At 40.8% G+C, this 23,693-nt stretch overlaps 2 protein-coding genes and 1 long non-coding RNA gene across 8 annotated transcripts in view; 1 reads left to right on the forward strand and 2 right to left on the reverse strand.

Moving 5' to 3' along the window:
• The window catches only part of LOC115280153, a 15,569-nt gene extending 6,062 nt beyond the window's left edge, over window positions 1–9,507 (reverse strand). The window contains exons 1-2 of the long non-coding RNA XR_003903691.1: window positions 9,322–9,507; window positions 2,707–2,810 (exon numbers count right to left, since the gene is read on the reverse strand). This is a non-coding gene — a long non-coding RNA (uncharacterized LOC115280153). The remainder of the gene's footprint in view (window positions 1–2,706; window positions 2,811–9,321) is intronic.
• SIAH1 (siah E3 ubiquitin protein ligase 1) overlaps window positions 1–15,187 on the forward strand; it is a 34,392-nt gene extending 19,205 nt beyond the window's left edge. For 2 of the 4 annotated variants that reach the window (XM_029924811.1, XM_029924814.1), the window contains exon 2: window positions 11,958–15,187. In XM_029924811.1, the coding sequence (XP_029780671.1) occupies window positions 11,960–12,808 (849 nt within the window). In that variant the 5' untranslated portion in view covers window positions 11,958–11,959 and the 3' untranslated portion in view covers window positions 12,809–15,187. The other 2 variants (XM_029924810.1, XM_029924813.1) reach the window with 2 other exon arrangements.
• LONP2 (lon peptidase 2, peroxisomal) overlaps window positions 11,909–23,693 on the reverse strand; it is a 102,243-nt gene continuing 90,458 nt past the window's right edge. For 2 of the 3 annotated variants that reach the window (XM_029924808.1, XM_029924807.1), the window contains 3 exons: window positions 22,982–23,189; window positions 22,384–22,574; window positions 18,926–19,339 (listed from right to left, as the gene is read on the reverse strand). In XM_029924808.1, coding sequence (XP_029780668.1) covers window positions 19,118–19,339; window positions 22,384–22,574; window positions 22,982–23,189 — 621 coding nt within the window. In that variant the 3' untranslated portion in view covers window positions 18,926–19,117. Of the gene's footprint in view, window positions 12,536–18,925; window positions 19,340–22,383; window positions 22,575–22,981; window positions 23,190–23,693 lie in introns of those variants that run through there. The other variant, XM_029924809.1, reaches the window with a different exon arrangement.

Here is a 23,693-nt window from a genome sequence, read left to right on the forward strand (position 1 = left end):
CAGTGATGCGGAGCACCTTTTCATATGCCCATTTGCCATCTGTACATCTTTGGTTAGGTGTCTGTTGAGGTCCTTGGCCCATTTTTAGTTGGGTTGTTAGTTTTATTGTTGAGTTTCAAGAGTTCTTTGTATATTTTGGATAATAGTCCTTTATCAGATAGGTCTTTTACAAATATTCCTCCCAGTCTGTGGTTTTTCTTCTCATTCTCTTGGCAGTGTCTTTTGCAGAGCAGAACTTTTTAATTTTAATCTAGCTCATGTGTTTGGTGTTGTTTTGAACAGTCTTTGCTAAACCCCAGGTCATCTGGATTCTAGTTCACATTTAGATCCATGATCCATTTTGACCTAAGTTTTGTGAAGCATGTGGAATATTTAGATTCATTTTTTGGTTTATGGATATTGTTCTAGCATCATTTGTTGAAAAATGTGTCTTCTCCATTGCCTTTGCTACTTTGTCAAAGATCAGCACAAATCAGCAGTTATTTTAAAGTGAATTTTTAATTTCAGTTGTGAATTCTCTTTAAGGTCATATCAACAGTAAATGCATTGTACTTGTAGGGGCATCAGGGATAGGTGAGTTCTGGTTGTATGCATTTGCTGTACCTTCTCCTTAGAATCCTTCGTGCTGTTTTACTTGATTTAGTCATTCCCTCAAGAAATAGTTAAGTACCTGGTCTGGGTTGGGTACTGTCCTAGGTGCTGGAGACAGGAGCGTGAACAAAACAAACAAGGTCTATTCTCAGGAAGTTTCTCAGTGCAGTTCTGAACCAAAAGCAAATGGTTCAGGGATCCTGGGAGTTGTCAAGATCCTTTCAGGGTCAAAACGTTTTTTTCACAATAATGAGATACAAGAGTACAGTGGAGTTTCTCAGAGGCTACATGGCATGTGGCATCTTAACAGATTAAATGTAGAAGCAGATAATGAATATCCAGTTGCATTTTATTGCATTAGACATTAAGAAATGTAAAAACGTGAAACACATTCTTTTCTCTATGAAAATAGTTATTTTTCATAAATAACTCCCTCTCTCTCCCTCTTTCCCCTTCTGCCTCCCTCTCCTCCTCTTCGTCCTCCTCTTCTACTTCTTTTAAGTTTAATTTATTTATTTTGAGAGAGAGTACAAGCAAGGGAGGAACAGAGAGAGGAGAGAGAGAATCCCAAGCACGCTCTGCACTGTCAGTACAGAGCTCCATGTCAGGCTCCAGTTCACAAACTGTGACATATCATGACCAGAGCTGAAATCAAGAGTCGGATGCTTAACTGACTGAGTCACCTGGGTACCCGACATCTCTCTTTTTTGTTCTCCCCTGGCTACATTGGGGATCCCTTTTGTGTTGGGAGGCAAAGCAAAAGATAGTTTAATTAAATATATATGTGTGTGTATATATATATATATATATATATATATATATATATATATATATATAGAATGCTATTAGCCTTAAATTCTTTCTGAATTCTTAAATTCTCTTCTGAATTAAGATTAATTTTTAAGTTGAATTATAAAATATCTAAAGCATATTTTCTTTAAAAGGATTGAGGAAATTATACAGCCAAGCATAGAAAATTGACCTAATAAGTTGCATGACATTAAGCAAGTTATTTCTTTGTATAATTCTTTCTGAAATTAAGAGAGTTGGTTAAGATTTATTCCAAGTTTAAAATTTCCTGGTATGTTTGATTGCCTTGTCCTACATTGCCATTTGTCTTCCTCCCTTCTGAATCATCCCTGATCAGATAAGCTCCAGCTTCCATTATTTACTAGTTCTATGATATGAAATCTTTAATTTATAAATTTATTTCTTATCCTTGAGGTAGGGGATAGATGCTTAATTTGGAAATTCATTGAAATGGTTAAGTGATGGCGTATGTAAACCTTTGAGAACAGTACTTGGTACATACTAAGTGCTTAATAAATGTTTGGGGCAGCTGTTTGAAAGAAAATGGAGGGAAGTCTCTATTTTGTCTTCTTCTTTAGCTTGCTGACCCTGGGGGCCCATTTAGACTATAGCAGCGAGAACAAAACCAACAACAAACAGGCAAGCTCCAATGAGAGGCACGGAAATTAAAACTGAAAACTCCTCTAGAGGGATTAAGGAAGTACAAGAGCAGTATAATCCAGATTTATGTGGCCATTCCTGCCCTCGAAAATCTCTGTTCTCTTGTTGGAAATTGAGTGTATCTCTACATAATTGAAAAATGCTTTACCATGTCAAGACATAAGGTAGTTTTATTTATTTATTTATTTATAATTTTTTTATGTTTATTTTCTGAGAGAGACAGAGTACAAGCAGGGGAGGACAGAGAGAGAGAAGGAGACACAGACTCTAAAGCAGGCTCTAGGCTCCCAGCTGTCAGCACAGGGCTCCATATTGGGCTCAAACTCATTAATCAATGAGATCGTGACCTGAGCCAAAGTCACTTAACTGAGCCATAACCGACTGAATGACCCAGGCGCCCATGACATAAGGTAATTTTAGCAAAATCAAATTCATGAATTAGAACTTGATGAGTTCTTTTGGAATGCAGTGCAAAGCAAAGATTGGAATTATGAGGGGGGAAAATGTGGTTGAAAGACAGATCCAGCACAGACGGTCAATATCAGACTTATGTGCAGAAAACAGCTGAGTAGATGGAAAGGATCAAAGAATAATTAGAAGTCCACAAAGGTGAAAGACTTGAGCATTTGAATTGAAAAGACTCACCTTGTGTTTTGCTTGGCAAGTGTTGGTGGCATATACTTAAGATGTTTTGGTGAAAATTTCAGAGACAGAGTCCTACAAGCCACTTGTCAGGGGGAAGATGTTACCTGCAAAGGAATAAGAATAAAAATGGCATTAGATTTTTCATCTGCATCATTATATGTCAGAAGACTGTGAGCAGAACTTAAAATTTATATAGTGCTTAGGGGAACAGGGTTTGACAAGAATGGTAAACTTGTGTAGTTTCTGTGAGAGCTTCAGACTGCCAGGCCCTGAGACTCTTTCTGAAAACTTTTTTGAGGTGTGGTGGCTGTTATCAAAAAATGAATCATAATTAAGGAATTGGGGAAAAAAGATAGGTATTTGTCTTTTTTTTTTTTTAGAAGTTTTTATTTTAATTCCAGTTAGTTAACATGCAGAGTTACATTAGTTTCAGATGTGCAGGATAGTGATTCAAAACTTCCATATTTGACCCAGTGCACATCACAAGCATAGTCCTTAATCCCCAAGGATGGTCATTTGTTTTGTGATATAATTGTGAGAAGTGAAACCAGAATGATTGCAGTTAGGTTTAAATGATTGTTTTGGCACAGTTTTGAAGTTTCATATAATCTTTTCCTTGGCAGGTGGGAAAGGGAAGGTTTTACTATTAACATGTTAAAAATCAGGCTTGCCTTGTTTTGGGAGATGTTAGTAGTTTCATTCTTCATGCTAATAAATTGTAGATCTGATATAAAATAAAAATATAATGGTAATTGCTAGTAAAACAGAATTAGGGTGTCCGAGAGTAATTTCTGCAGGGATGAAGACATGTTTGACTATTATCTCCACCAGGCTCCCACCAAAAGAGGATGCAGAGACTTTGTCGAGAAAATGGAAACTCTCAGATCGAAACTTTCTTAACTTTCAACTTCCTGAACTAGACATCTTCTATTTTCTCTTTTCTTAGCATGGAGAAAGTATTTCTTCTAATGAGGTCTAGTCACTCTGTCTTGAGTTCTGAATCCCTCATTACCAAAAACTTTATCGTATTTTTCCATTTCTTGGGATTCTCCTCTTTTCTGGACTCTTACCAGCATCCACTATATTCTGGTCTCTCCCATTTCAAAAAGAAAGAGAGAGAGAGAGGGAGGGGGGCAGAGAGAGAGAAAGAGAAGAAGAAAGAGAAATAAAGAAAGAGAAAGAAAACAAAAACAAAACCCCAAGTAGACAACTACCCTGGGCCTTTTCAGCTACTTTTTAACTTGCCTCTCTCCATAGCCATCCTTTTTAAATTCACACAGCATCCTGTTCAGTCTCTTTTGGTCTGATTTACATACTGGCCTTATCTCTGAGTTTGCTTTTGCAGAGGTAACCAGTAACTTCCATATTCCCAATCCATTAACACCTGTTGGGCCTGATCATACTTGACCTCTCAGCAGATTCCACTTGGTTGACTGTGCCATTATTTTTACTACTTCTTACTGTAGATTTTTTTTTTTTTGGTTGTTTATATAATTGCACTTTGCCAAAGTTTATGCTATTTGCATTCTAATTTGTAATTATAATGCGTACAGTTGGTGGGCTTATCTCCCTGTTATAATGGAGTCATTAACTAACTTGAATCCTTTTAAAAGATCACCATTTCTTTTTTCTTTTTTTCCCAAGTTTATTTTTGAGACAGAGCATGCGCATGAGTAGGGGAGACAGACTCAGAAGCAGGCTCCAGGCTCTGTGCTGGCAGCTCAGAGCCCGGTGCAGGGCTCGAACTCACAGATTATGACTTGAGCCAAAGTCGGACGCTTAACTGAGTCCCCCAGGCGCCCCAAAAGATCACCATTTCTGAATTACTTATTTTGATTCATTGCTTGATTATTGCTAGTAACAAGGGTTCATGGGTGCTATATTCCATGAGTTCTTGCATGTTTAAACACGTCTGCTTTTTGCCTTTTAATTTTTTTCTGATTGCAGAAATAGTACAAGCTCCCTATACATATATAATAAAACAGTTTATTCTAATATTTTTACATGTGTTAATAGATCTTCTTCCTAAGTCTGTACCTTCCCTTGACTTCTCAGTTACCACCCTCTCATGCTTTTCTTTCACCTTTGCTTTCCTTCTCAGTTCTTTTGCTACTAAGGTTAGCCTCAGCCAGCAGTTGGTCACACCTAGGGTTAAAAATGCAGTCTCTGGCCCAACCTCAGAATGATTCTGATTCTGAATCAGAACCTGCATTTTAATAAGATCCTTAGATAGTTAGTGGGCACGATAGAGTTTGAGAACTGCTGCAGGCTAAGGGCCACTGCCTCTCTTTAAGGAACCCTTCAGTCTTTAAATCTTGGCATTTCTCTTGTTTTAGGCATGTTCCTCATCTCTATGACTGTAGATGACATTGTATGTTAATGTCTCCTCTTCTGCACTCTGAGCTCTTTTGTGTTTCAACTGCTTTTCTGCTTAAACATCTCATAGGCACTCCCATTTTGCATGTCATCTGTTAATTGCATTTTAGTATCTAGCACTGTGCCTAATGGGTTCTGATTCAGTATATGCTGCTTTTTACTGGAGTGGATGTCTCAAAATAGAGTGATTTCAAGCAGTAAAAAGAGAGATGTACTTTGCTTTACACATTTGAATTAGGGTTTGCACTTTCCATTTACTAGGCTGTATCACCTTTGTTCAGACTCCTGTTTTTCCAGCAACCTTTTACCAGGTCTTTGTCGTGGGCTTTCCCCATTACAGATCACTAGTCTTACTAGACATATAAATAACAATTCTTTTGTAGCAATAAAGTTTTCAGAATTATTTTCATGAAAATAGAGCTTTTAGGAAAATATGTATAATTTAAATTCCTCGGGGCGCCTGGGTGGCTCAGTCGGTTAAGCCTCTGGCTTCGGCTCAGGTCAGATCTCACGTTTGTGGGTTCGAGCCCCGCATCAGGCTCTGTGCTGACAGCTAGCTCAGAGCCTGGAGCCTGCTTCCGGTTCTGTGTCTCCTCTCTCTGCCCCTCCCCGTCTCATGCTCTGTCTCTGTCTGTATCAAAAATAAATAAAAAACATTAATTAAAAAAAAATAAATTCCTCTTGGGGTGCCTGGATGGCTCAGTTGGTTGGTTAAGTGGCTGACTCCAGCTCAGGTCACGATCTTGCAGTTTGTGGGGTTGAGCCCTGCGTAGGGCTCTGTGCTGTCAGCTCAGAGAGCCTGGAGCCTGTGTCAGATTCGGTGTCTTTTCTCTCTGCCCTGCCCCTGCTCACGCTCTGTCTCACAAAAATAAATAAACATTAAAAAAATAAATTCCTCTTATTTGTTACAGTTTTGGAAATTAAAAATAGGTTGCATAATTGTTAGCATTGTTTTATAATGAAATTTGATTTTTTTTAACTTTTGGCATTTTAAGCTGTTAAATTTTTAAGGAGACTTGTGTTAAGTTTAATTTTGTGAATATGTGAAAAGCAAATCTTAAAATAGAAATGATTTTTAAGATAGCTTTCTGCATAATACCCTTCACAATGTCAAATGTAAAAAGTACCTCTTTTTCAAAAAGGAGTTACAATAATAAAGAAAGGAAGAAAACTGTTAAATGTTTGAATGGGAGAGTTTTATTTAACTCATTGATTTTACAGTGAGTACTATTATATTTATTATTATTATTGTATCAGTTCTAGGAATAATTTTTAGAGAAGTAAAAAATGGCTGGTGATATTTGCATCCTATTTTTCTTTTTTACTAAATTAATGCAAATTTTACTTATTTTGACAGTTGTTTTCACCACTCTCAATCAGGCAGTTTATTGTTAAAAGTTTATTGATAAAGCAGTTTATTGCCCCCCCAAAGAAAAAAATTGAAAAAAAATCACACATCCATATCATGACCCAGCCTGTACCTTCCATGCATGTTGTGCTTGAAACTTGCTTTACAATACCTCGTCGTTTTTCCATGTGCGACTACAGTTTCTCCATTTTAAATGTTTACTTTGAAAAAAGTGACTTTAAAAAAACTGTTAAAAAAGCTTCCTGTTGCTGCTGTAACAACATTTTCACACATGTTAGGATGCAGACGTAGTTGAGAGGGGCATTAGTAGTAACATTTTGTAAACTGCAGAAGGTTGTTATATATTAATTACTAAGCATGAAACATGACTAATCAGAGAAATTGTTCATCAGCCCTTTATAAAAAGAAACTAAGGTTCCCACATTAAGTTGATGAAGTTTAAGTCCAGGGGAGCCCGGGTAGCTCAGTCAGTAAAGTGCCCCATTTAGGCTCAGGTCATGATGCAGTTCCTGAGTTTGAGCCCCACGTGGATCAGGCTCAGAGCCTGCTTGGGATTTTCTCTCTGCCCCTCCCCCACTCGTGGTGTTTCCGTGCTCTCTCCCAAAATAAATAAGTACTTGAAAAGTCTACATCCATCTACTTTTTACGGTATGTTAATGTGACAAAGCAGTGGTTAAATGCTTTGAAATTACTGAGATAGCATTAAAGGCTGATTATAAAAATATTTCGATGTAGATTAAAATCTACTTAAATTTTATACCAAACTGGGCTTGAGATGTAGGCTTTAGAAGGTACAGGTAGTACAGAAGGTATAGGTAATACAGGGGATGAATCACTGGAATCTACTCTTGAAATTATTATTGCATTACATGCTAACTAACTTGGATGTAAATTAAGAAATAAAAAATAAAAACAAAAAGTATGGTAATAGGGCACTCTTGCTAAATTTTGGAATTTTGTTAACATTGTATTCTGAGGGTTTGTCTTAGTGTAATGTAGTTTTTTTTGAAATTTTCAGCTCTGTAAAACCAGTGTAAATATTCGACATGGTCGAGAAATTCTGTAAGGTTTATTGTGCTAAAAATTAAATGGCAGTCTTTGGCAGACATGTTTGATCACCTTTACAAAATAAACATTATCTTTTGGAACCCACACTTCCTAGGTCTCTAACTAGTTGATGAACTCAGGTGAGGCAAGAAACTTTTGGGGGTGTCAGGTGAGTACTTACGTATTTTGGACTGTGTACCATCTATGATATACATAAATTACCTGTCTTCCTCAGTCCAGACAAAAGCTATGTGAGGCTGGAAATACTGTCCCAGTTTTATAGCTGAGCAGGTGGTGAAGACCAGGTTTGAATCCCAAGTGTGTGTAGATGACTCCAGAATGCTTCCACTTTTATTGTCCTGACTCACTTGTTGAGTGGTTTGTTTGTAGATTAATGGTTTTCAGATGCTGCTGTAAGGCTCAGTACAGATCCTTGGAAGTTTGGGGAAAAAATGATTTTTTTTCCCTTGAGGAATCAGTCCGTCCCTTTCTTTGACTTGTTTTTATATTTGGGTTTGGCTTTGTCTGGAAAGAGTTGCTCTGCCTAAAACACGTGAAGCTTTCTACCCTAGAAACCGGAGACCTATCTAGAATGAATATATATCATAGGATAAAAATGTAAGTAATAGTAATTTATATTTGTTGGCAAACAGGCTGTGTCTGTTTTCAGTGATCTTTTCTATTCTTAATGATGTTTCGTGTAGTTTAATGTTAAAATAAGGTTGAAGTGATTGAACACACTGTTAATAGGGTGGGGAAGTGATTAAATTAAAATTTGGTGTGGAAAGTGGGTAAGCTACAACTTACTGCACTGGGTTCTCTTCCCACTACAGGCTCCTGCTGTGCTTAAAGGCTGCCCTGTAAGCATGACGTAATGACAGGTTAAACCCCTTGAGTATACTACCTCCGCAGTGCAAATCTGAGGCCCAGGACTTTATTGGGGCCTGGGTAATGCTTCTTTAAAAACAAAACAAGCTTCTCTGTTTAATGAGGCCGTTTAAGATGGTTTTCCCAGAGTGGGAAGAGAATATAATCTCCGTTTGGATGTTGAAGAAGGAATTGAATATGGTTATGTGTGTTTACTACTCTCACTGCAGTTTCTTTTTTTTTTTTTTCAAAGAGAGAGAGAGAGAGTGTTTAAAGTATGGTGCCAACAGGGGTGGAAGTGGAGAAATGCAGTAGAACTGAGGAAATACGGTAGTTGACACCCACTGAATAGTTACTGAATGAAGAGGGGAGAATGCTTTCATTCTATAAATATTTAAGTGTTCACACACAGCTAACAGCAAAAGAGCACTTGTCTGGCCATGTATTTCCCATATTCTCTCTGTAGGTCTTGGGTTGAAATCATACCAGATTATCATTATCAGTTTTGTCCTACAGAAAGGCATGTTTCCACCTAAATGTAAGCTGGTGGAAATATGCCGAGGTGTGCACATGGTCGCTGGAGGTCCAGGGCTGGGTCTGAGTTGCACTGCTCCGTGCCCTGGAGCAGTCCTAGGGTTGGTGGGCGGAGCTTGCATGCGTACCCACGGCGTGCCGGCCCCACCCCTGCGGTCCCCGCCCCACCAGCCCCGCCCCACGCTAGCTGCGGCTGGGCGCTGCGAGCCTGAGGCTGGCTGGCACTGCGGGCTGGAGCAGGCTTTTCCAGCAGTGGGCAGGCCCCAGCCCCGGACTCCGCGTGTATCTCCTCGCGGGCCGGGCCCTGCAGTAGCTCCAGAGCTGGCTTCAAGAGCGCGCTTGCTCCAGCCTCTCCTCTCATCCTAAGGCCCTCTTCTTCCACTGAGCTAGTTAGCTAATGAATTGGGGGAAGACAAACTTACAGGACCGACGGTTTAGGGTCCAGTGGAAGACGGCTAAGTGATGGCGCCCATTTTTGGAAACGCAGGCGAATTTGAGCTCGTAGGGAGGTGTGGTCCATTCCTGTTGGGACGGGAGAGGATTCATTTCCTTGCTGCTGCGGTAGCCGGTGCTTCTGAAGAGTGAATGGAATGTTACAGAACAGGTCACTTACCTTCGCTTCTTGAAAACTTGCCATCAGACATGCTTAAGAACCGAAGGTGTCCAGGAGGAGCCTCGGTTACAAATCGTATTTGCTTCAGGGGAACAGGCTGTGTATGAGCTGCCCGACTTCTCATGACTGGGAAGTCTACCTCACCTTTTCTGTACTCGTGGAGAGGCGTCTTGCTCACATGTTTACCTGCAGCTGGGACAAGGAAGAGAAAAGGTATTGACGTTAAGAGACTGACTACTGGGTTGCTTAAACTATGAAATGGGAAAGTTGTAAGCCAGTGGAATCTGGAACGGGGAGCGGCTGCAGTGTAATTGAGCTCGAGTTTGCAGTGACGTTTCTTTTGATCTGTACTTTTCTCTGTTTAAACCAAGCTTCAGGTTACGTCATCATTCCTGCAGGGTTGTCCAAAGTCACTTTAGTCCTTGGTTCCTACTGCAGGGCTGCTGTAGTGTTGGGATTTTTTGTTTGTTTGTTTGTTTGAACGGGAGCTTTGGGAGGTTTTAACAGCTGTTCTGTAATACCTCCATTCACAAGAAATACTGGCCTCACTTCACTTGTTTTCACACTTTAGATAGGGATTTAAATCTAGCTTTCTATGGTGTTTGGGAAAATAATAAAGAAAAGATACATTGTAACATAATCCTGAATGATTGATGATCAATGTATAGCTATTTTGCTAGGTCAAGAAATTAATGAAATGCTTTTCTTCCTTATATTTTCCAGGTTGTGTTATGTGAATACACACTGAGTTTATTTCCCCTTCATGTAATTAATTGTTTTGGTTTAGTGACTTGAAAAGGGATTGGTGGTTTAGACTATTTTGTGCTCAGGGAACCACTTCCAATTATAATGTTGCTCACTTAAGTGAGCAGTATAAGATAGACCATGAAACAAGCATACAGCGTCTAAAAGGGGTATTTTGGCAATGCTGAGCCCATTGTTTCACAAGTGATGGAAAATGCATGGATCGTCATATGCACAAAGAATCTTACCCCGGGGTTATATGGTGTTTCAGATGAGAATTGATTCCTGTTCTCCCTAAATCCGTGTGATAAGCCCCATTATGATGGAATTCAGCAGTTTTGTAAACTCTTGAATTTTAGAATATTAACTTTAGTGACCGCGGAATTAAAATTTCTTTTTGCCATTCTGAACCCTCTTTTGAGTAATCTAGAACCCAAATTGCATTTATGTGGTTATATTGGTAACTAGCATTGGTTTTTCAGAGTTAAATTCTTTGCGACAGAATGATGATTATAACTGAGGAAACATTAAATTTGAGAAAACCAGTTTTCATTTTGTAGAAATATGGCTTATACAATTACTGGGAATACACTCTTAGGACATCAGTAGACTGATCTTTTGATACCCCTGAGATAAATATGGCCTGGTATCCCACCAAAGGTAGATTCATGGGAAAGGTGTTTGCTTTATCTTTCATTTAGCCTGACAAGTTAGTTATATTGTTGTCATTTCTTCCAGATGACCTTTATCTCTTAAATAATATTTACTGCTGTGCTGATAAATGCTTCCACAACACTGGTAGGGTACAAAGAATTCTTAACCTGTTGACTATACTATCCCCAATGTTGTGTGTGTCTCTCTGGGGCTTTTATCTTTGTATCTTTATTTATTTACCTTCTTTTTTGACTCTTTTTCCCCTTTGCATATTGTATGTGATTTTTATCAGGGAATGGAATTAGAATAGAAAGATGTACTCTCAGTACCAGACTAAGAAAGAACTTTTGAAGATGGCCTTCCATTTCTCTTCTCTTCTCTCTACTTTTTGAGGTGTGGGGCGCCGATCAGTGGGAAACAAGGTTAATACTTAGCTGATGTTCACGGTCTAGGGAAGACTTAGATGGATGATGGGATCGCAGCAGACCCCCTCCGTTCCCCCAAATCCAGGTCTAAAGCAGATAACTGTTTACCATTAGGCAGAGTTCACCAAAGCTAGTGCCCTGGTAACCCTTTGGATCACTTGTAGCTCCCTGTGGCTGCTGGTGGCTGACTCAGAATGGGAAAGAAATAGCAGGGGAATTGAACCCAGAGACAGAGGGAGGAGAATGTCTAGTCAAAACTGATTTGATCTGACTTAAGCTGCTTAAACAGTGTTTCTTAGTAGTTTATGGTCCAGTTTCTGTTTCAGCTAGTCCATCCAGTGGGATTTTTAATAGATCTTAAAAAAAGGAGTTCTGCATGTGTTCTGGATCATTTTGATAAAGAGCTTTTGTCTGGTACACAACTCCTAATAACGTGTGATTAGTGCAGTGTAATTTATGGTTTTTAAATCCTCTGTCTGTGTGCCTTTATCCTTTTGCTCACAGTACGTTTTGCATGAAACTTAAGTATTTCTGGCTTGTAAATATTATTTATAAAACAAATGATAGTTGTAGTTATTTTTCTCCTGCCTCCTTTTATTCTTATTTATGGTTTTTGTTACAGAAATGAGCCGCCAGACTGCGACAGCATTACCCACTGGAACCTCGAAGTGTACGCCGTCCCAGAGGGTGCCTGCCCTCACTGGCACAACTGCATCCAATAATGACTTGGCGAGTCTGTTTGAGTGTCCGGTCTGCTTTGACTATGTGTTACCGCCCATTCTTCAGTGTCAGAGTGGCCATCTTGTTTGTAGCAACTGTCGCCCAAAGCTCACATGTTGTCCAACTTGCCGGGGCCCGTTGGGATCCATTCGCAACTTGGCTATGGAGAAAGTGGCCAATTCCGTACTTTTCCCTTGTAAATATGCCTCTTCTGGATGTGAAATAACTCTGCCACACACAGAAAAAGCAGACCATGAAGAGCTCTGTGAGTTTAGGCCTTATTCGTGTCCATGCCCTGGTGCTTCCTGTAAATGGCAAGGCTCTTTGGATGCTGTAATGCCCCACCTGATGCATCAGCATAAGTCCATTACAACCCTGCAGGGAGAGGATATAGTTTTCCTTGCCACAGACATCAATCTTCCTGGTGCTGTTGACTGGGTGATGATGCAGTCCTGTTTCGGCTTTCACTTCATGTTAGTCCTGGAGAAACAGGAGAAGTACGACGGTCACCAGCAGTTCTTTGCAATTGTACAGCTGATAGGAACACGCAAGCAAGCTGAAAATTTTGCTTATCGACTTGAGCTAAATGGTCATAGGCGGCGATTGACTTGGGAAGCGACTCCACGATCTATTCATGAGGGAATCGCAACAGCCATTATGAATAGCGACTGCCTAGTCTTTGACACCAGCATTGCACAGCTTTTTGCAGAGAATGGCAATTTAGGCATCAATGTAACTATTTCCATGTGTTGAAATGGCAATCAAACATTTTCTGGCCAGTGTTTAAAACCATTGCATTCAGTGTCACAGAATAAGGCACCCGTCTGCCTGCCAACCTGAAACTTCTGGTAGGTGGAAGCTAGACGCATGAAGGTAAATTAAAGGAAAGGCTGTTAGACACAGGAAACAGTTGCATGTAGTAACACTAATATATTTAAAAATAAGTCAACAGTAAACCACTGAAAAAAATATATATATACACCCAAGATGGGCATCTTTTGTATTAAGAAAGGAAGCATTGTAAAATAATTCTGAATTTTTTGTGTTGTAGATTGAGTGTACTGTTGAAAAATACCAGGTTTTGTTTTGTGTGTGTGCCCGCAAGTGTGCGTGCGTGTGTGTGTGCGTGTGTGCGTGCGTGTGTGTTTGTTTTCTTTAACTGACAAGCCATGTTGAGTGGTCTTGGACCACTGCTTTTCCCTTTGTGAGTCAATACATAGTGCTGCTGTGTGTGTATATTTTTTTGTGTGTATTTGCTAATTTTTATTAATTCTAGTTTTTCATTAAATAAATTTGACTTTCTTTTCTGTAATTCAGGTTTTTCCTCACTTTTTTTGTACCTTTTTAAAGTTAGTGTCTTTTTGATATGCATAATTGTTTATGGTAAAGTTTATACATATGTGTTCATTACGTATTTTCCTTTACCCCATTAATCATATCATTAGAAATATTTTAAATTCAACTCCTGTGAAAGTATGAATTCCAGAAAGGAAAAGTAACATCAGAAGAATTATCAGAAGGTCTTTAAAGCAGTTATACGATGGTCTCTGTCTCTTTCTCCACTTGAGTCATACCTTTGAGCTTATTCTTTTAAAGGTTAGGGAATACTGATTTTTTTAATTCTAGAAAAAAAAAATCAGGCTTATTTTTTCTTCCAAATACCTTGGACAAATCACATGTTTAAAATTTGTTCTTGTATTTATTGGTTTTGCAAAAGAAGCATCGTCTTACACAGTATTTGTAATCAAAAGCAAATCATTTGTTTAAAAAAAGGGCAGTTTGCAAAAAATGTTTTTGGTCTTTTATAATTCTCATTAAAAGAATATCTGGCAAATTAAAAACTCTTACGTGTTTGCTTTAGCTCTAAGTTTGATTAAAATCCAGATAGTTCTCCTGTTCAGTTCTGTACTTCATAACTGAAAACTGTGTATTTTGAAGTGTAATAGAATTGTTCTAAGCTAAGGAATGAATGTATGGCCTCTGTTTACACAGTCTTGTTTTTCTTCCCTCTCGCTTACATTTGTATTTTCACAATTCTGTAGGAGACTAATTATAATTAGTTAAAATGCTGATCAATTTTTTCCCCCCTTAAGAAAAAGAAACCCAATAAAGAGGAGTTAGTATTTTGTAGCCTAATGGTTATGAGCCTGGGCTCTACAGCAGACTTGCAAGGACCTACATGTGATTCTCGCTCTAGCCTGCTTCTCAGCTATGGGACCTTGGGCCCCAGTTTCCTAATGTATAGGATAGGGTTAATTACGGTAGCTCCCCCAGAGCGGGAGGTGTGATACCAGTAAGTTAACCTAGAACAGTGCTTTGCACATAATAAGCACCCATCAAATGTTAGCTGCTATTATTATGCCTTTAACTAGCACCATGTCTTCAACTTGCTATTACCCGGAGGCACCTGACAGGATTCTGAAATTGCCTTCTGAATGGCCAAAGATCATTTTTTATGTGGCTTTTATGGATACACTAAACTTAGAAAGTCAGTTAAAATTAATTTGGACTGCTCCCTTATCCTACCACCAATTCTGCGTAACAGAATTTACTTCTGTTAATCATTTTCAGGAAATGAGATTTGTGTAGTCTCTTCCCCGACATAAGCATTATGTTTTGAATTGGTTGTAACATCTGCTTGTAAGCCATTTTTGTGGTGAAAGGTCAACCACAAAGGTGTATCTTGGTCTATTCCTGTTAGCGTGTGTGTTTAGAAAAGCAGTTTTCCCTCCTCATTTGATGTATGACTACTTTGGTGGAGGTGTATCATTTTGTTTTTAAAATATTTTGAAGTGTTTCTTGGGTAATGAAAGTAGTGTGTCCTCAGTGTAGAGTTTGGGAGTTAGAAAATGGCACATGCAAGAGTCATAGCTGTCCATTCAGAGATGACTGACAACATTTTTATTTTTCTAGTCCTTTGTATATTTATGTGTTTTGATAATTTATAACCCCCTCATGCCCTCACACAACACAGTCAGTGCATTTCACTTTAATAATCTTAGACACCATTTTGAGAAACGTTTGTGAGGATTAACTATAATTTTAAGCAGTTTCCTGATGTTAGGTACTGCTTTGTCCAGTTGGGTCTATGTAAATCTTTTCTGGCTATTTATAAATAACCTGTGAACATTTCTATATGTTTTCTGAGTCTATTCTTGGGATCTTTTTTTTTTTTTAAGGTCGTGTTACATTTGTCATTACTTTCTGGGGAGAGTTTTCAATGGACACAGTGTAGCAGTGTGAAGGATTTTCTCTTTCAGTGTAACCTAATGTTTTGCTATTTTATGCAAATTAAGATAGTAAATTTTCTGTGTTTGACAGATATAAAGTTGACAACTTATCTATATTTTAAGTCATCTTCATATTCTTGGTCTGTAGGGATGATGAGATCTATAGCCATTACTTGGTCCACTTGAACTCTTAGTCATCTTTGCTATAATCAGAATTCTGCTTTCTCCTATTAATGCCCTGCCCCAACTTTTGAGGTCTTGGTGTTTTCTTGCAGGAAATTGTATAGGGTAGGAGAGGTGATACTCTTGAACTTTGTTCTTTTGCATTTATACATAGACATATATACGCATACACACACACTTTTTAAGTGTTTACTTTTGAGAGAGACAGCATGAGTGGGGGAGGGGCAGAGAGACGGGACTGAGGATCCCAAGTGGGCTCTGTGCTGACAGTAGCCCAGTGTGGGGTTTGAACTCCATGAACCTGAGATCATGGCCTCGGCCGAAGTCTGACACCCAGCGTACTCAGCCACCCAGGTGCCCCTCTTTTGCGTTTATATTCTTAAACTTGAATTTGTCCTGTTGAATTGAATCATGGGCCAGTTTAATATGTTGATTGTTTTTTGTTTCAGTGATTTTTTTTCAATAATTTTTTTTAAGGCCCACATTTCTGCAAACTACATGTATGGGAGTGGCTGTTGATACTTTGATTTACCAAAAATCATCATGCTCTCCTGCATTTAATTATGGGAAAGTTTACCTCATTTCAGTGGTTCCTACTTGGAAAATAGGAAGTCAGCTCTTGATTACCCCGCAACACGGATGGCATCTAGGCCAGTGAGCTCCTGGTGGTGCAGACATCACTACTCATGGTGTCCAAAGATGGGTGTCCAAATCCTGTGCATTTCAAGCAGCCACTCCCAGAGGTGGCACTGGTATTGCCACCCCCACTCTATTTATAAAGAGAATTTGTGCTATGAGCAAAAAGCAAGTCTTGACCAATGTCAAGGAAGAAAAAGAGGGACATCTTTGTGTTATACTCGGCACATACACATCTCTGCCCCCTCTCTTACACTAAAAAAATTTCAGCTAGGTTTAGTGGCCTTTAAATACCACTCACACAGCCAGGAAATCTTACTTGTAGTCACAGATTTGATCAAATGCCATTTTTCACTGTGATCAAAATCACCTAAAACCTCTGCCCATGACATGGTTAGCAGTCAGGTTCAAACAAGAGAGGCAAAATTTTTTTTTTCTGGTCATAAAGTATTTATTAATGTATACTTTAGGGAATATGGTGAATATAAAATTTAGGATCACAATATGAAGCAATTTCAGTCCTCTCAAAAGTCAAGCCCAGCCCTCAATGCTCTGCAGATGTAAAACCACTGGTGAGACTCATTAAAAGCAGTTTGACTAGTACAGAAGAGGCAGAATCAAGTAAAAAATGTATTCCTTAAGTAGACCAAATAGAATTTCTTGATTACCAAGATACGTAAAGCTTTAGTTTTTGTACTTGAAAAGTTTTAAAAGTTCATACATAAAAGGCATGCAGAGTACTGGTTAAATACCTCCCAAGGCCTCACCTCTAGCCCTACTGAATTAGAATTTCTGAGTTAACATTTTCAATAAAAACCTACAGCTGATTGTGATATAAAGGGTGTTTAGATAACACTGTAAAAATAATGCTAGAAAAAGATATTCAACATCACTAGTCATTAGGGAAATGCGAATCAAAACCAAGAGATGCTATTTCACATCATGGGGCTGCTTACTCCCAAGGTGAAGTGGTGACCAGGAGTGGAGAGGTTGGGATCTGTGTGTGTGACTGGCGGGAACAGCAATGGCGCAGCTCTGGAGAACAGTTTGGTGGCGCTTCACAAAGTTAAGCATGGACTCCTAAGAACAGCAAGTCTGCTTCTGGGCATACACCCCAAAGAACTGACCAGCAGGCACGTGGCTAGTCATACATTCATTATTAACTGAACTCTTCACAGCAGCCAAGGGCTGGAAACAGCCCAAATGTTCAACAGATGAGCTGGTTAGATGTGGCTTGTGCACACAGGGGCACGTTATTCAAAGGACTGAAATTCTGATGCATGCAGTCAGCATGAACCCCGACCACATCTAAGGTAAGTAGGTCACACATGAAAGGTTACATAAAGTACCTGAATAGGCAAATTCGTGGAGAAAAGGGTGGCTGGAAGACGGGAGTCACTGTTCAGTGGGTGCAGGGTTTAAGATCACGAAAAAGCTATGGATATAGCGGTGATGGTTACAAACCACTGTGAATGTAATTTCCCTGAATTATACACTTAAAACTGGCTAAAATGGTATACTACTTTGTCACAATAAAAATAAGTGAAGGAAACAATAATTAAAAAGCCAAAACCAACCCCAGAGAAACGAAGGTCATACTGTGGAATGTCCTACACACCCGGGTTTTTGCCGTTGGCTCTTCAGAAAGGGGCAAGTGCTGAAGCAGGGGTGCGTGAGATGCCCTCCTGCTGCTCAGGGGCACACAGACCTGCGCGGTCAGGACTCCTGAGGAAGAACACAGGGAAGTCCCACTTTGTTCTGCGGCTACTTCTGGGTGTGATGAGGCCAAGCCATCTGCAGACGGCGGCTCTCGCGTTGCTGACAGTAAAGGTCCATCGTAGTTTCCTCCCCCGTAAAGATGGCGGCGTGGATGCGTGGAGTCCTAACGGTGGGAAGACAGTCCGCGAAATGTTTCCAGATGCCCCAGTGCTTGCTCTCCCACCGGCCATCAGGAGCCCTAGATCCGGATGCGGGTTTCCAGACACGTGTTGCTGGCAAGCATTTGGGTAACTTGCAGCCCCCCTGCCCCTCGCAGGCATTCTCCAGTACCCACACGTGTTCAGCGTTCCGTACCACAGGACTGTCGAGTCAGCATTGTTGGACCGCGTTCGCAATCTTCACGGGAACACGGACTTCAGTACTATTGCTTGCATTTTATAGGTAAGGAAACAGCTACGTAATTGGGAAGAGCCTGACTTTCTTCTCCAGGGCCTGGATTACGTCAGTCACAGAAGGGAGCACGGAAAGTACTGGATCTGGGGATTTGCACAGGCAGACGGAGCAGAGGGGAAGTGACAAGAGTCAGGGGGGCCCTCCCAAGGTGGATGGCTGCCTTTCTCTGGATGGAGACTGGACTTCTTTTTTTAACATGATGTGTGCTAACATGGGCTGCTCGGTCTGGTGTAAAAATGATCATGTTCTGACCATGCCTCTTCCTTCAGCATGAGCGGCATCCTTACCGGGGCGTGTAGACCTCCCTGAATAGTGTCCACAAAGACTAATGGTTGGTATTTTCACCTTTGCCCAACCCCCCATCTATGTTGTTTTGGATTTGATGACATCTCCAGGTGACGCTGCTAGGGTAACAGTCTATACCAACGGTTCCTGATGTTGACTCTGCATCAGAGTCCTCTGCAGGGCTTCCCGAAGCAGATTTCGGGCCTTCACCACCCAGAGTTTGATTCAGAGGGTCTGCTGGTGGGCTTTGGGAATTTACATTCCTATCAAGTTCTCGGGATGGACGCTCCCGGTCCAGTACCACACTGAGAACTGACGCTCTGTGCCTCTCCAGGGCCAGGAATGATTCCACTGAAGACAAGAATTGCATTTTTATCAATCAGTTTATTCAGTTAACACTTCTATAATCATCACTAGCCATCTGAGTGATGTTTGTTACTGTCGTGATCATGTTCAAAGATTAGGGACACTTAGCTTACCTCTACTGGTATGAACAAAACCTTGGTGCCCTTTTGGCACTTCATAACTTGCGATTCTGTAAAGTTGGGATTTGGGCCTACAGTTTGCTATTTAAGAGACCGGGTCTGGTCTTGACAGTAAAGCCACCATCAAAGGCTGCGTTAAGAACCTCATCCAGGCAGCCTGCTGTAACAAAACTTAAATCCTGCCGTACGTTGCCCGGGATTTCTTCAAGGTCTTTCTCATTCCTCTGAGGAATAATGACTCGCTTCAGTCCTGCTCTGTGTGCTGCCAGCACTTTGTCTTTGATCCCACCCACCTAGAAGGAGAGAAGAAAGTTACTCAGATTTCTGGTCATCCTCAGGCTGTGAAAGATCCCTGACACAACTTTTTTCCATGGCTATTTTAAAATGTCTACATCATCTTCCATTTTGTTACAGCATGAGCTAGGAAAGCCATTGAAAAGCTTAATAAACAGTAAATTCCTTTACATTTCAATTTGTGTTCAGTCCTTTTAAAGGGGGGAAAATTCTAAATTTTCAGTAATGAGCACCTCTTACTTACATCCATGATCCCTTTTTGCACTAAGGTTAATATTTATATTCCATCCTGTAATCAAAATCTTATCTATGGGATCATTCTGAAAAAGCATTACATTATTTTGACCACAAATGCCATTCCTCCAGAGCTTAGTTGTATGCCAGGATTACTCCTTCTGTACAGATTGAAAACCATAACCTTTGTGCCACTTGATGAAGAAAATGTATCCCAAATGATCTAGGCTCTTACGGTGGTCTTAAAGTATGTCCACAGTGGTCCCTTCATAAAAGATGGAGTCCAATTCCCCTCCCCTGAATGTGGACCAGGCTGAGTGACTCGCAAGAGACCGTGTGGGGGAAGTGATGCTTAGGACTTCCAAAGTTAACCCATATACAATGAGAGCTGCTGCCAGGTCTGTCTCTCTTGGATCTCTTGCCCTGGAGGTGGCTAGCGCCATGTTTGAGATCACCCAGCAGCTTCTGGAGAAGTCCTAAGGCGAGGAAGTGGGGCTTCCTGCCAACCAGGACCAATCTGCTCGTCATGTGAGGGAACCATTTTGAAAGCAGAGCCCCAGCCCCAGTCAGCCTTCAGATGGCTGTGACTGGGCGGATGTCTGGACTGTAGAAAGGGACCCTGAGGCAGCAGAGCTCAGCTAAGCCTCTCCTCAATTCCTGACCCGCAGAAACCATAAGAATAACAAACATTCTGTTGGGTGGTGTGTTCCGCTGCAGTAGACCCCAAATGCAGCTCTCGCTCATACCGCCCAGAGCACACGGACCCTGGGGACGGCTCTCGGAGCCCTCCAACCACCGGCACCCACATGGCTGCTCCGGACCCTCCTGCACAGCCGTCCTCTCTCCAGGCTCTTCTGTACGCTGCTCAAGTGCACTTTGAAAGTACTCTCTTCACAAAGAGTCTAAGACAAATGGACTCGCATGTATGAAAATAACCATTTTGCTTTCACATTTGATTGAAGGCAAGACTGTCTATACAAGAACTGGACTTAAAGTCCCTTCTCATTAGAGTTTTGAACGGGCCGCACATCTGGGGTCACGGCGGAGACTGACGGGGCGCTGGCTCAGCAGTTCCCTGAGCAGCCGGCGTAGGCCTTTTCAGTCTGAAGGTAACCTCCAATTCTAGGGAACGTCGATTCCATTTTCTGTCTGCTACAAGGCCTGATAGTCCGATGTTGGATCTGCCTGCTTTTTCTATTATTTTCTTTCTGAATAGTTCTTTGATTAATTCTAAAACCAAAGTTTTAAATCCAAGTTCTTATTCTCTGTTTTTGAATGGTCTTTGCCAGCGTTAGTAAGTCTTTCTCTTAAATGCTGCTGCTTTTCTTCTGTCTCATGGGACAGGTTTAAAACTGAGGGCTTAACTCGAGCTCTCCCCGTGGACTGGGAAAGCCTGTATCTGGCTGAGAGCGAGGGACCAAGTGGAAGAACCGCTTACTCTACGAAGATTTCTACGGATCCCCTGGTTTTGTTTCCCACTTCTTTCCCGCTCTCCGGGTCTGTGCTTTCGGGCTCTGAGCCCTTGTGTTTCCCCAGACTGTATCTCCAGTTGTTTCATCAGCCAGGATCCTTTCTTCCAGAAGTTGGCTGAACTCAGCTGCTGACGCCCTGCTCCTTTGTGAGTGTTCGGATTGTTGCTTTCACTCTGCTTAGCCGAGCATCTTTAACAATGAAGCTGAAGAGTTCCTGGTCAGTAGAGCACTTACATTTACTGTTACTAGCACACTAGCATTAGCCACCATTAGCCACCATCCCTGTCTCTTGAAATGCAGTAATTCCTGGGTAAAGTGAAGAATCGGGATCAGGCGTTCCTTCCGAGTAAAGACCAGCAAATGTAAGAAGAGGGTGTAGAATATGGTTGAATTCCTGGTTGAACTTTAAAAACCGATTTTTTAAAGTTTATTTTGAGAGAGAACAAGAAAGGGCACATGTGTGTGCATGCACAAGTAGGGGAGGGGCAGAGAGGGGCAGAGTGAAGGGAAAATCCCAAGTAGGCTGGGAGTTGTCAGCCCAGAACCCGGCGCGGGGCTCAAGAGATCATGAACGAAGCTGAAATCAAGTCAGATGCTTGAACTGACTGAGCCACACAGGTGCCCCAGTTTCGGTGATCTTAACTGGTGATTCTATGATCTGTTTTCACCAGTACCTCATAAAATAAAGGTGCTCTCAGAATAAAGAACCTAAGTTTCTTTTCTTATTGTGCTAGGAACCTGCCCAAGTGCTGTTGTAGCCTGGTACTGGTAATTAATGACTTAGAACCCTCAATGGTGGCTCAAGTTCTCTGCATTTTATGTGTTTTTAGAAGTAGTTTAGGATATGAGGGGAGCCCCGAAGTCCCATCTATAAAGCTTTTTGAGAATTTAGCAATTAGACAGGACTAGTCTTGTTACAGTTTCCATTTTATACTTATTTTTCTATAAATCTATCAACTACAGTAATCTAAATTACCTACAGGTGGTCTCATAGGAACTTAAGTTGAAAAGTTCGCTTGAAGTTTAAAAAGAGCTGCTACCCTGCTTTACACAGAAGCTCTCTAGTTAACAATTTGCTAACTAGAACCAAACCTCAACTCTTCATGACCAGACTGATACTTTCTTTCCCCTCCTGAGTCTTCTTTCTTAGAAGGGAAAACATGGGGGAAATTCAGTTTTTCTTTTATTTGATCAATATTGAAAAATATGAGCTACAAAGTATAAAAATTTAATGTTTTTAAAACTAAGGTATTTATAGGAAGAAGACAAACTACTATGCATTTGAATTTAAAATTAAAAAAATTGAAAACCATATAAATCGCTTTCTTAAGACTTACTGGAAGAACAAGACCCCGCAGTGTGATTTCTCCAGTCATGGCTACATCTGAGCGCACCAGCCGCCCACTGAAGAGTGAGGCGAGACAGGTTACTATGGTAACTCCAGCAGATGGTCCATCTTTTGTGACAGCACCAGCTGGGAAGTGCAGATGGATGTCTGTGTTGTCAAGCAGATCAAAACTTCCAGAAGCTTAAAAAAGGAAATAAGGATTTTAATGTAGAAAAATTAAACCTGTTTTTTTCTCCTAAAAAAGAAAATAAAAAAAGATAAAAATGAGTGTCGTGGTTAAATGAATCTCTCAAAATATTAATGGGCAGTATAATCAGGGTGGGGGTCTGCAAGGGGGATTTCATTCTTCTCCAAGTGGAGCTGAAAACAAAACCTTGGAATTAGTTTCTAGTTTAGGCACTAGCCAGATAGTCCTAAAATGTGAACTAGAATTTTCTAAGGGCGGGTAAGCAAAGGTTTGTACTGGAGGTGTGACTCTTAATTTAAAGTTCATCTCAATCCCATCACAGAATTGTGAGCTGCCTCCCGAATCACAATCCAAGGCTCTTCTTGGGTCGCTGTGACTCCGCTGGGGCTGGGCCGCTCACCGTTGGTCAGATGGTATTTCTTCGCGTTGCTGCGCAGCCAGCTAATGGCCAGATGGGCAGACTCCTTCATGACATCCCCGAGCTGGCCAGTCAGAGTCAGCTGACCTTCGCCGTCCATTCGGCTGGCCTCCACGAACATGATTTCCCCACCTAAGGGGGTCCAGGCCAAACCTATGGCCACCCCTGGTTGACTCAACCGCTCAGATACCTTGAGAGGAGAAAAACGGTCAGTTTGGGCAGCGAGAGCCAGCGCCTACTTCTTCAGTTTCAAGCTTCAACCAAAAGTACTTACTACTTCACGCGACTTGAAGTCACCACGTACGATATGTGGCTGTCTGCCAGAAGAAAAACGAAACTCCCTGTGTGGTGGTCGTCAGAAGCCATTTTACCTTAGGATGTGGGGGATAACCGATTAAGACACATCTAGGACCTGCCCCAATTTTGATGGGGAAAAACCCAACTGTTTTATTTATTTGAGTATTTTTATTAGGCTGCATGTAAATATTCCAGAACCGAACTTCATTTATTTCAGAAAGTAGAAGCCCTTTTTCAAATATATGTTTAAGAACCATCAGCTCCAGAAGCCGAGTGTGAGGGTATATATTAAAATCCCTAGATTTTACTTCTCTGCCACTTTCCTTTGCTCTGTTACTGCTGCACAAACACTATAAAATATTACTTCGTGACGCCCTGGACCCTTCTGCGTGCGCTT

This window comes from Suricata suricatta, chromosome 16, assembly GCF_006229205.1.
Source record: "Suricata suricatta isolate VVHF042 chromosome 16, meerkat_22Aug2017_6uvM2_HiC, whole genome shotgun sequence".
Lineage (NCBI taxonomy): Eukaryota > Metazoa > Chordata > Mammalia > Carnivora > Herpestidae > Suricata > Suricata suricatta.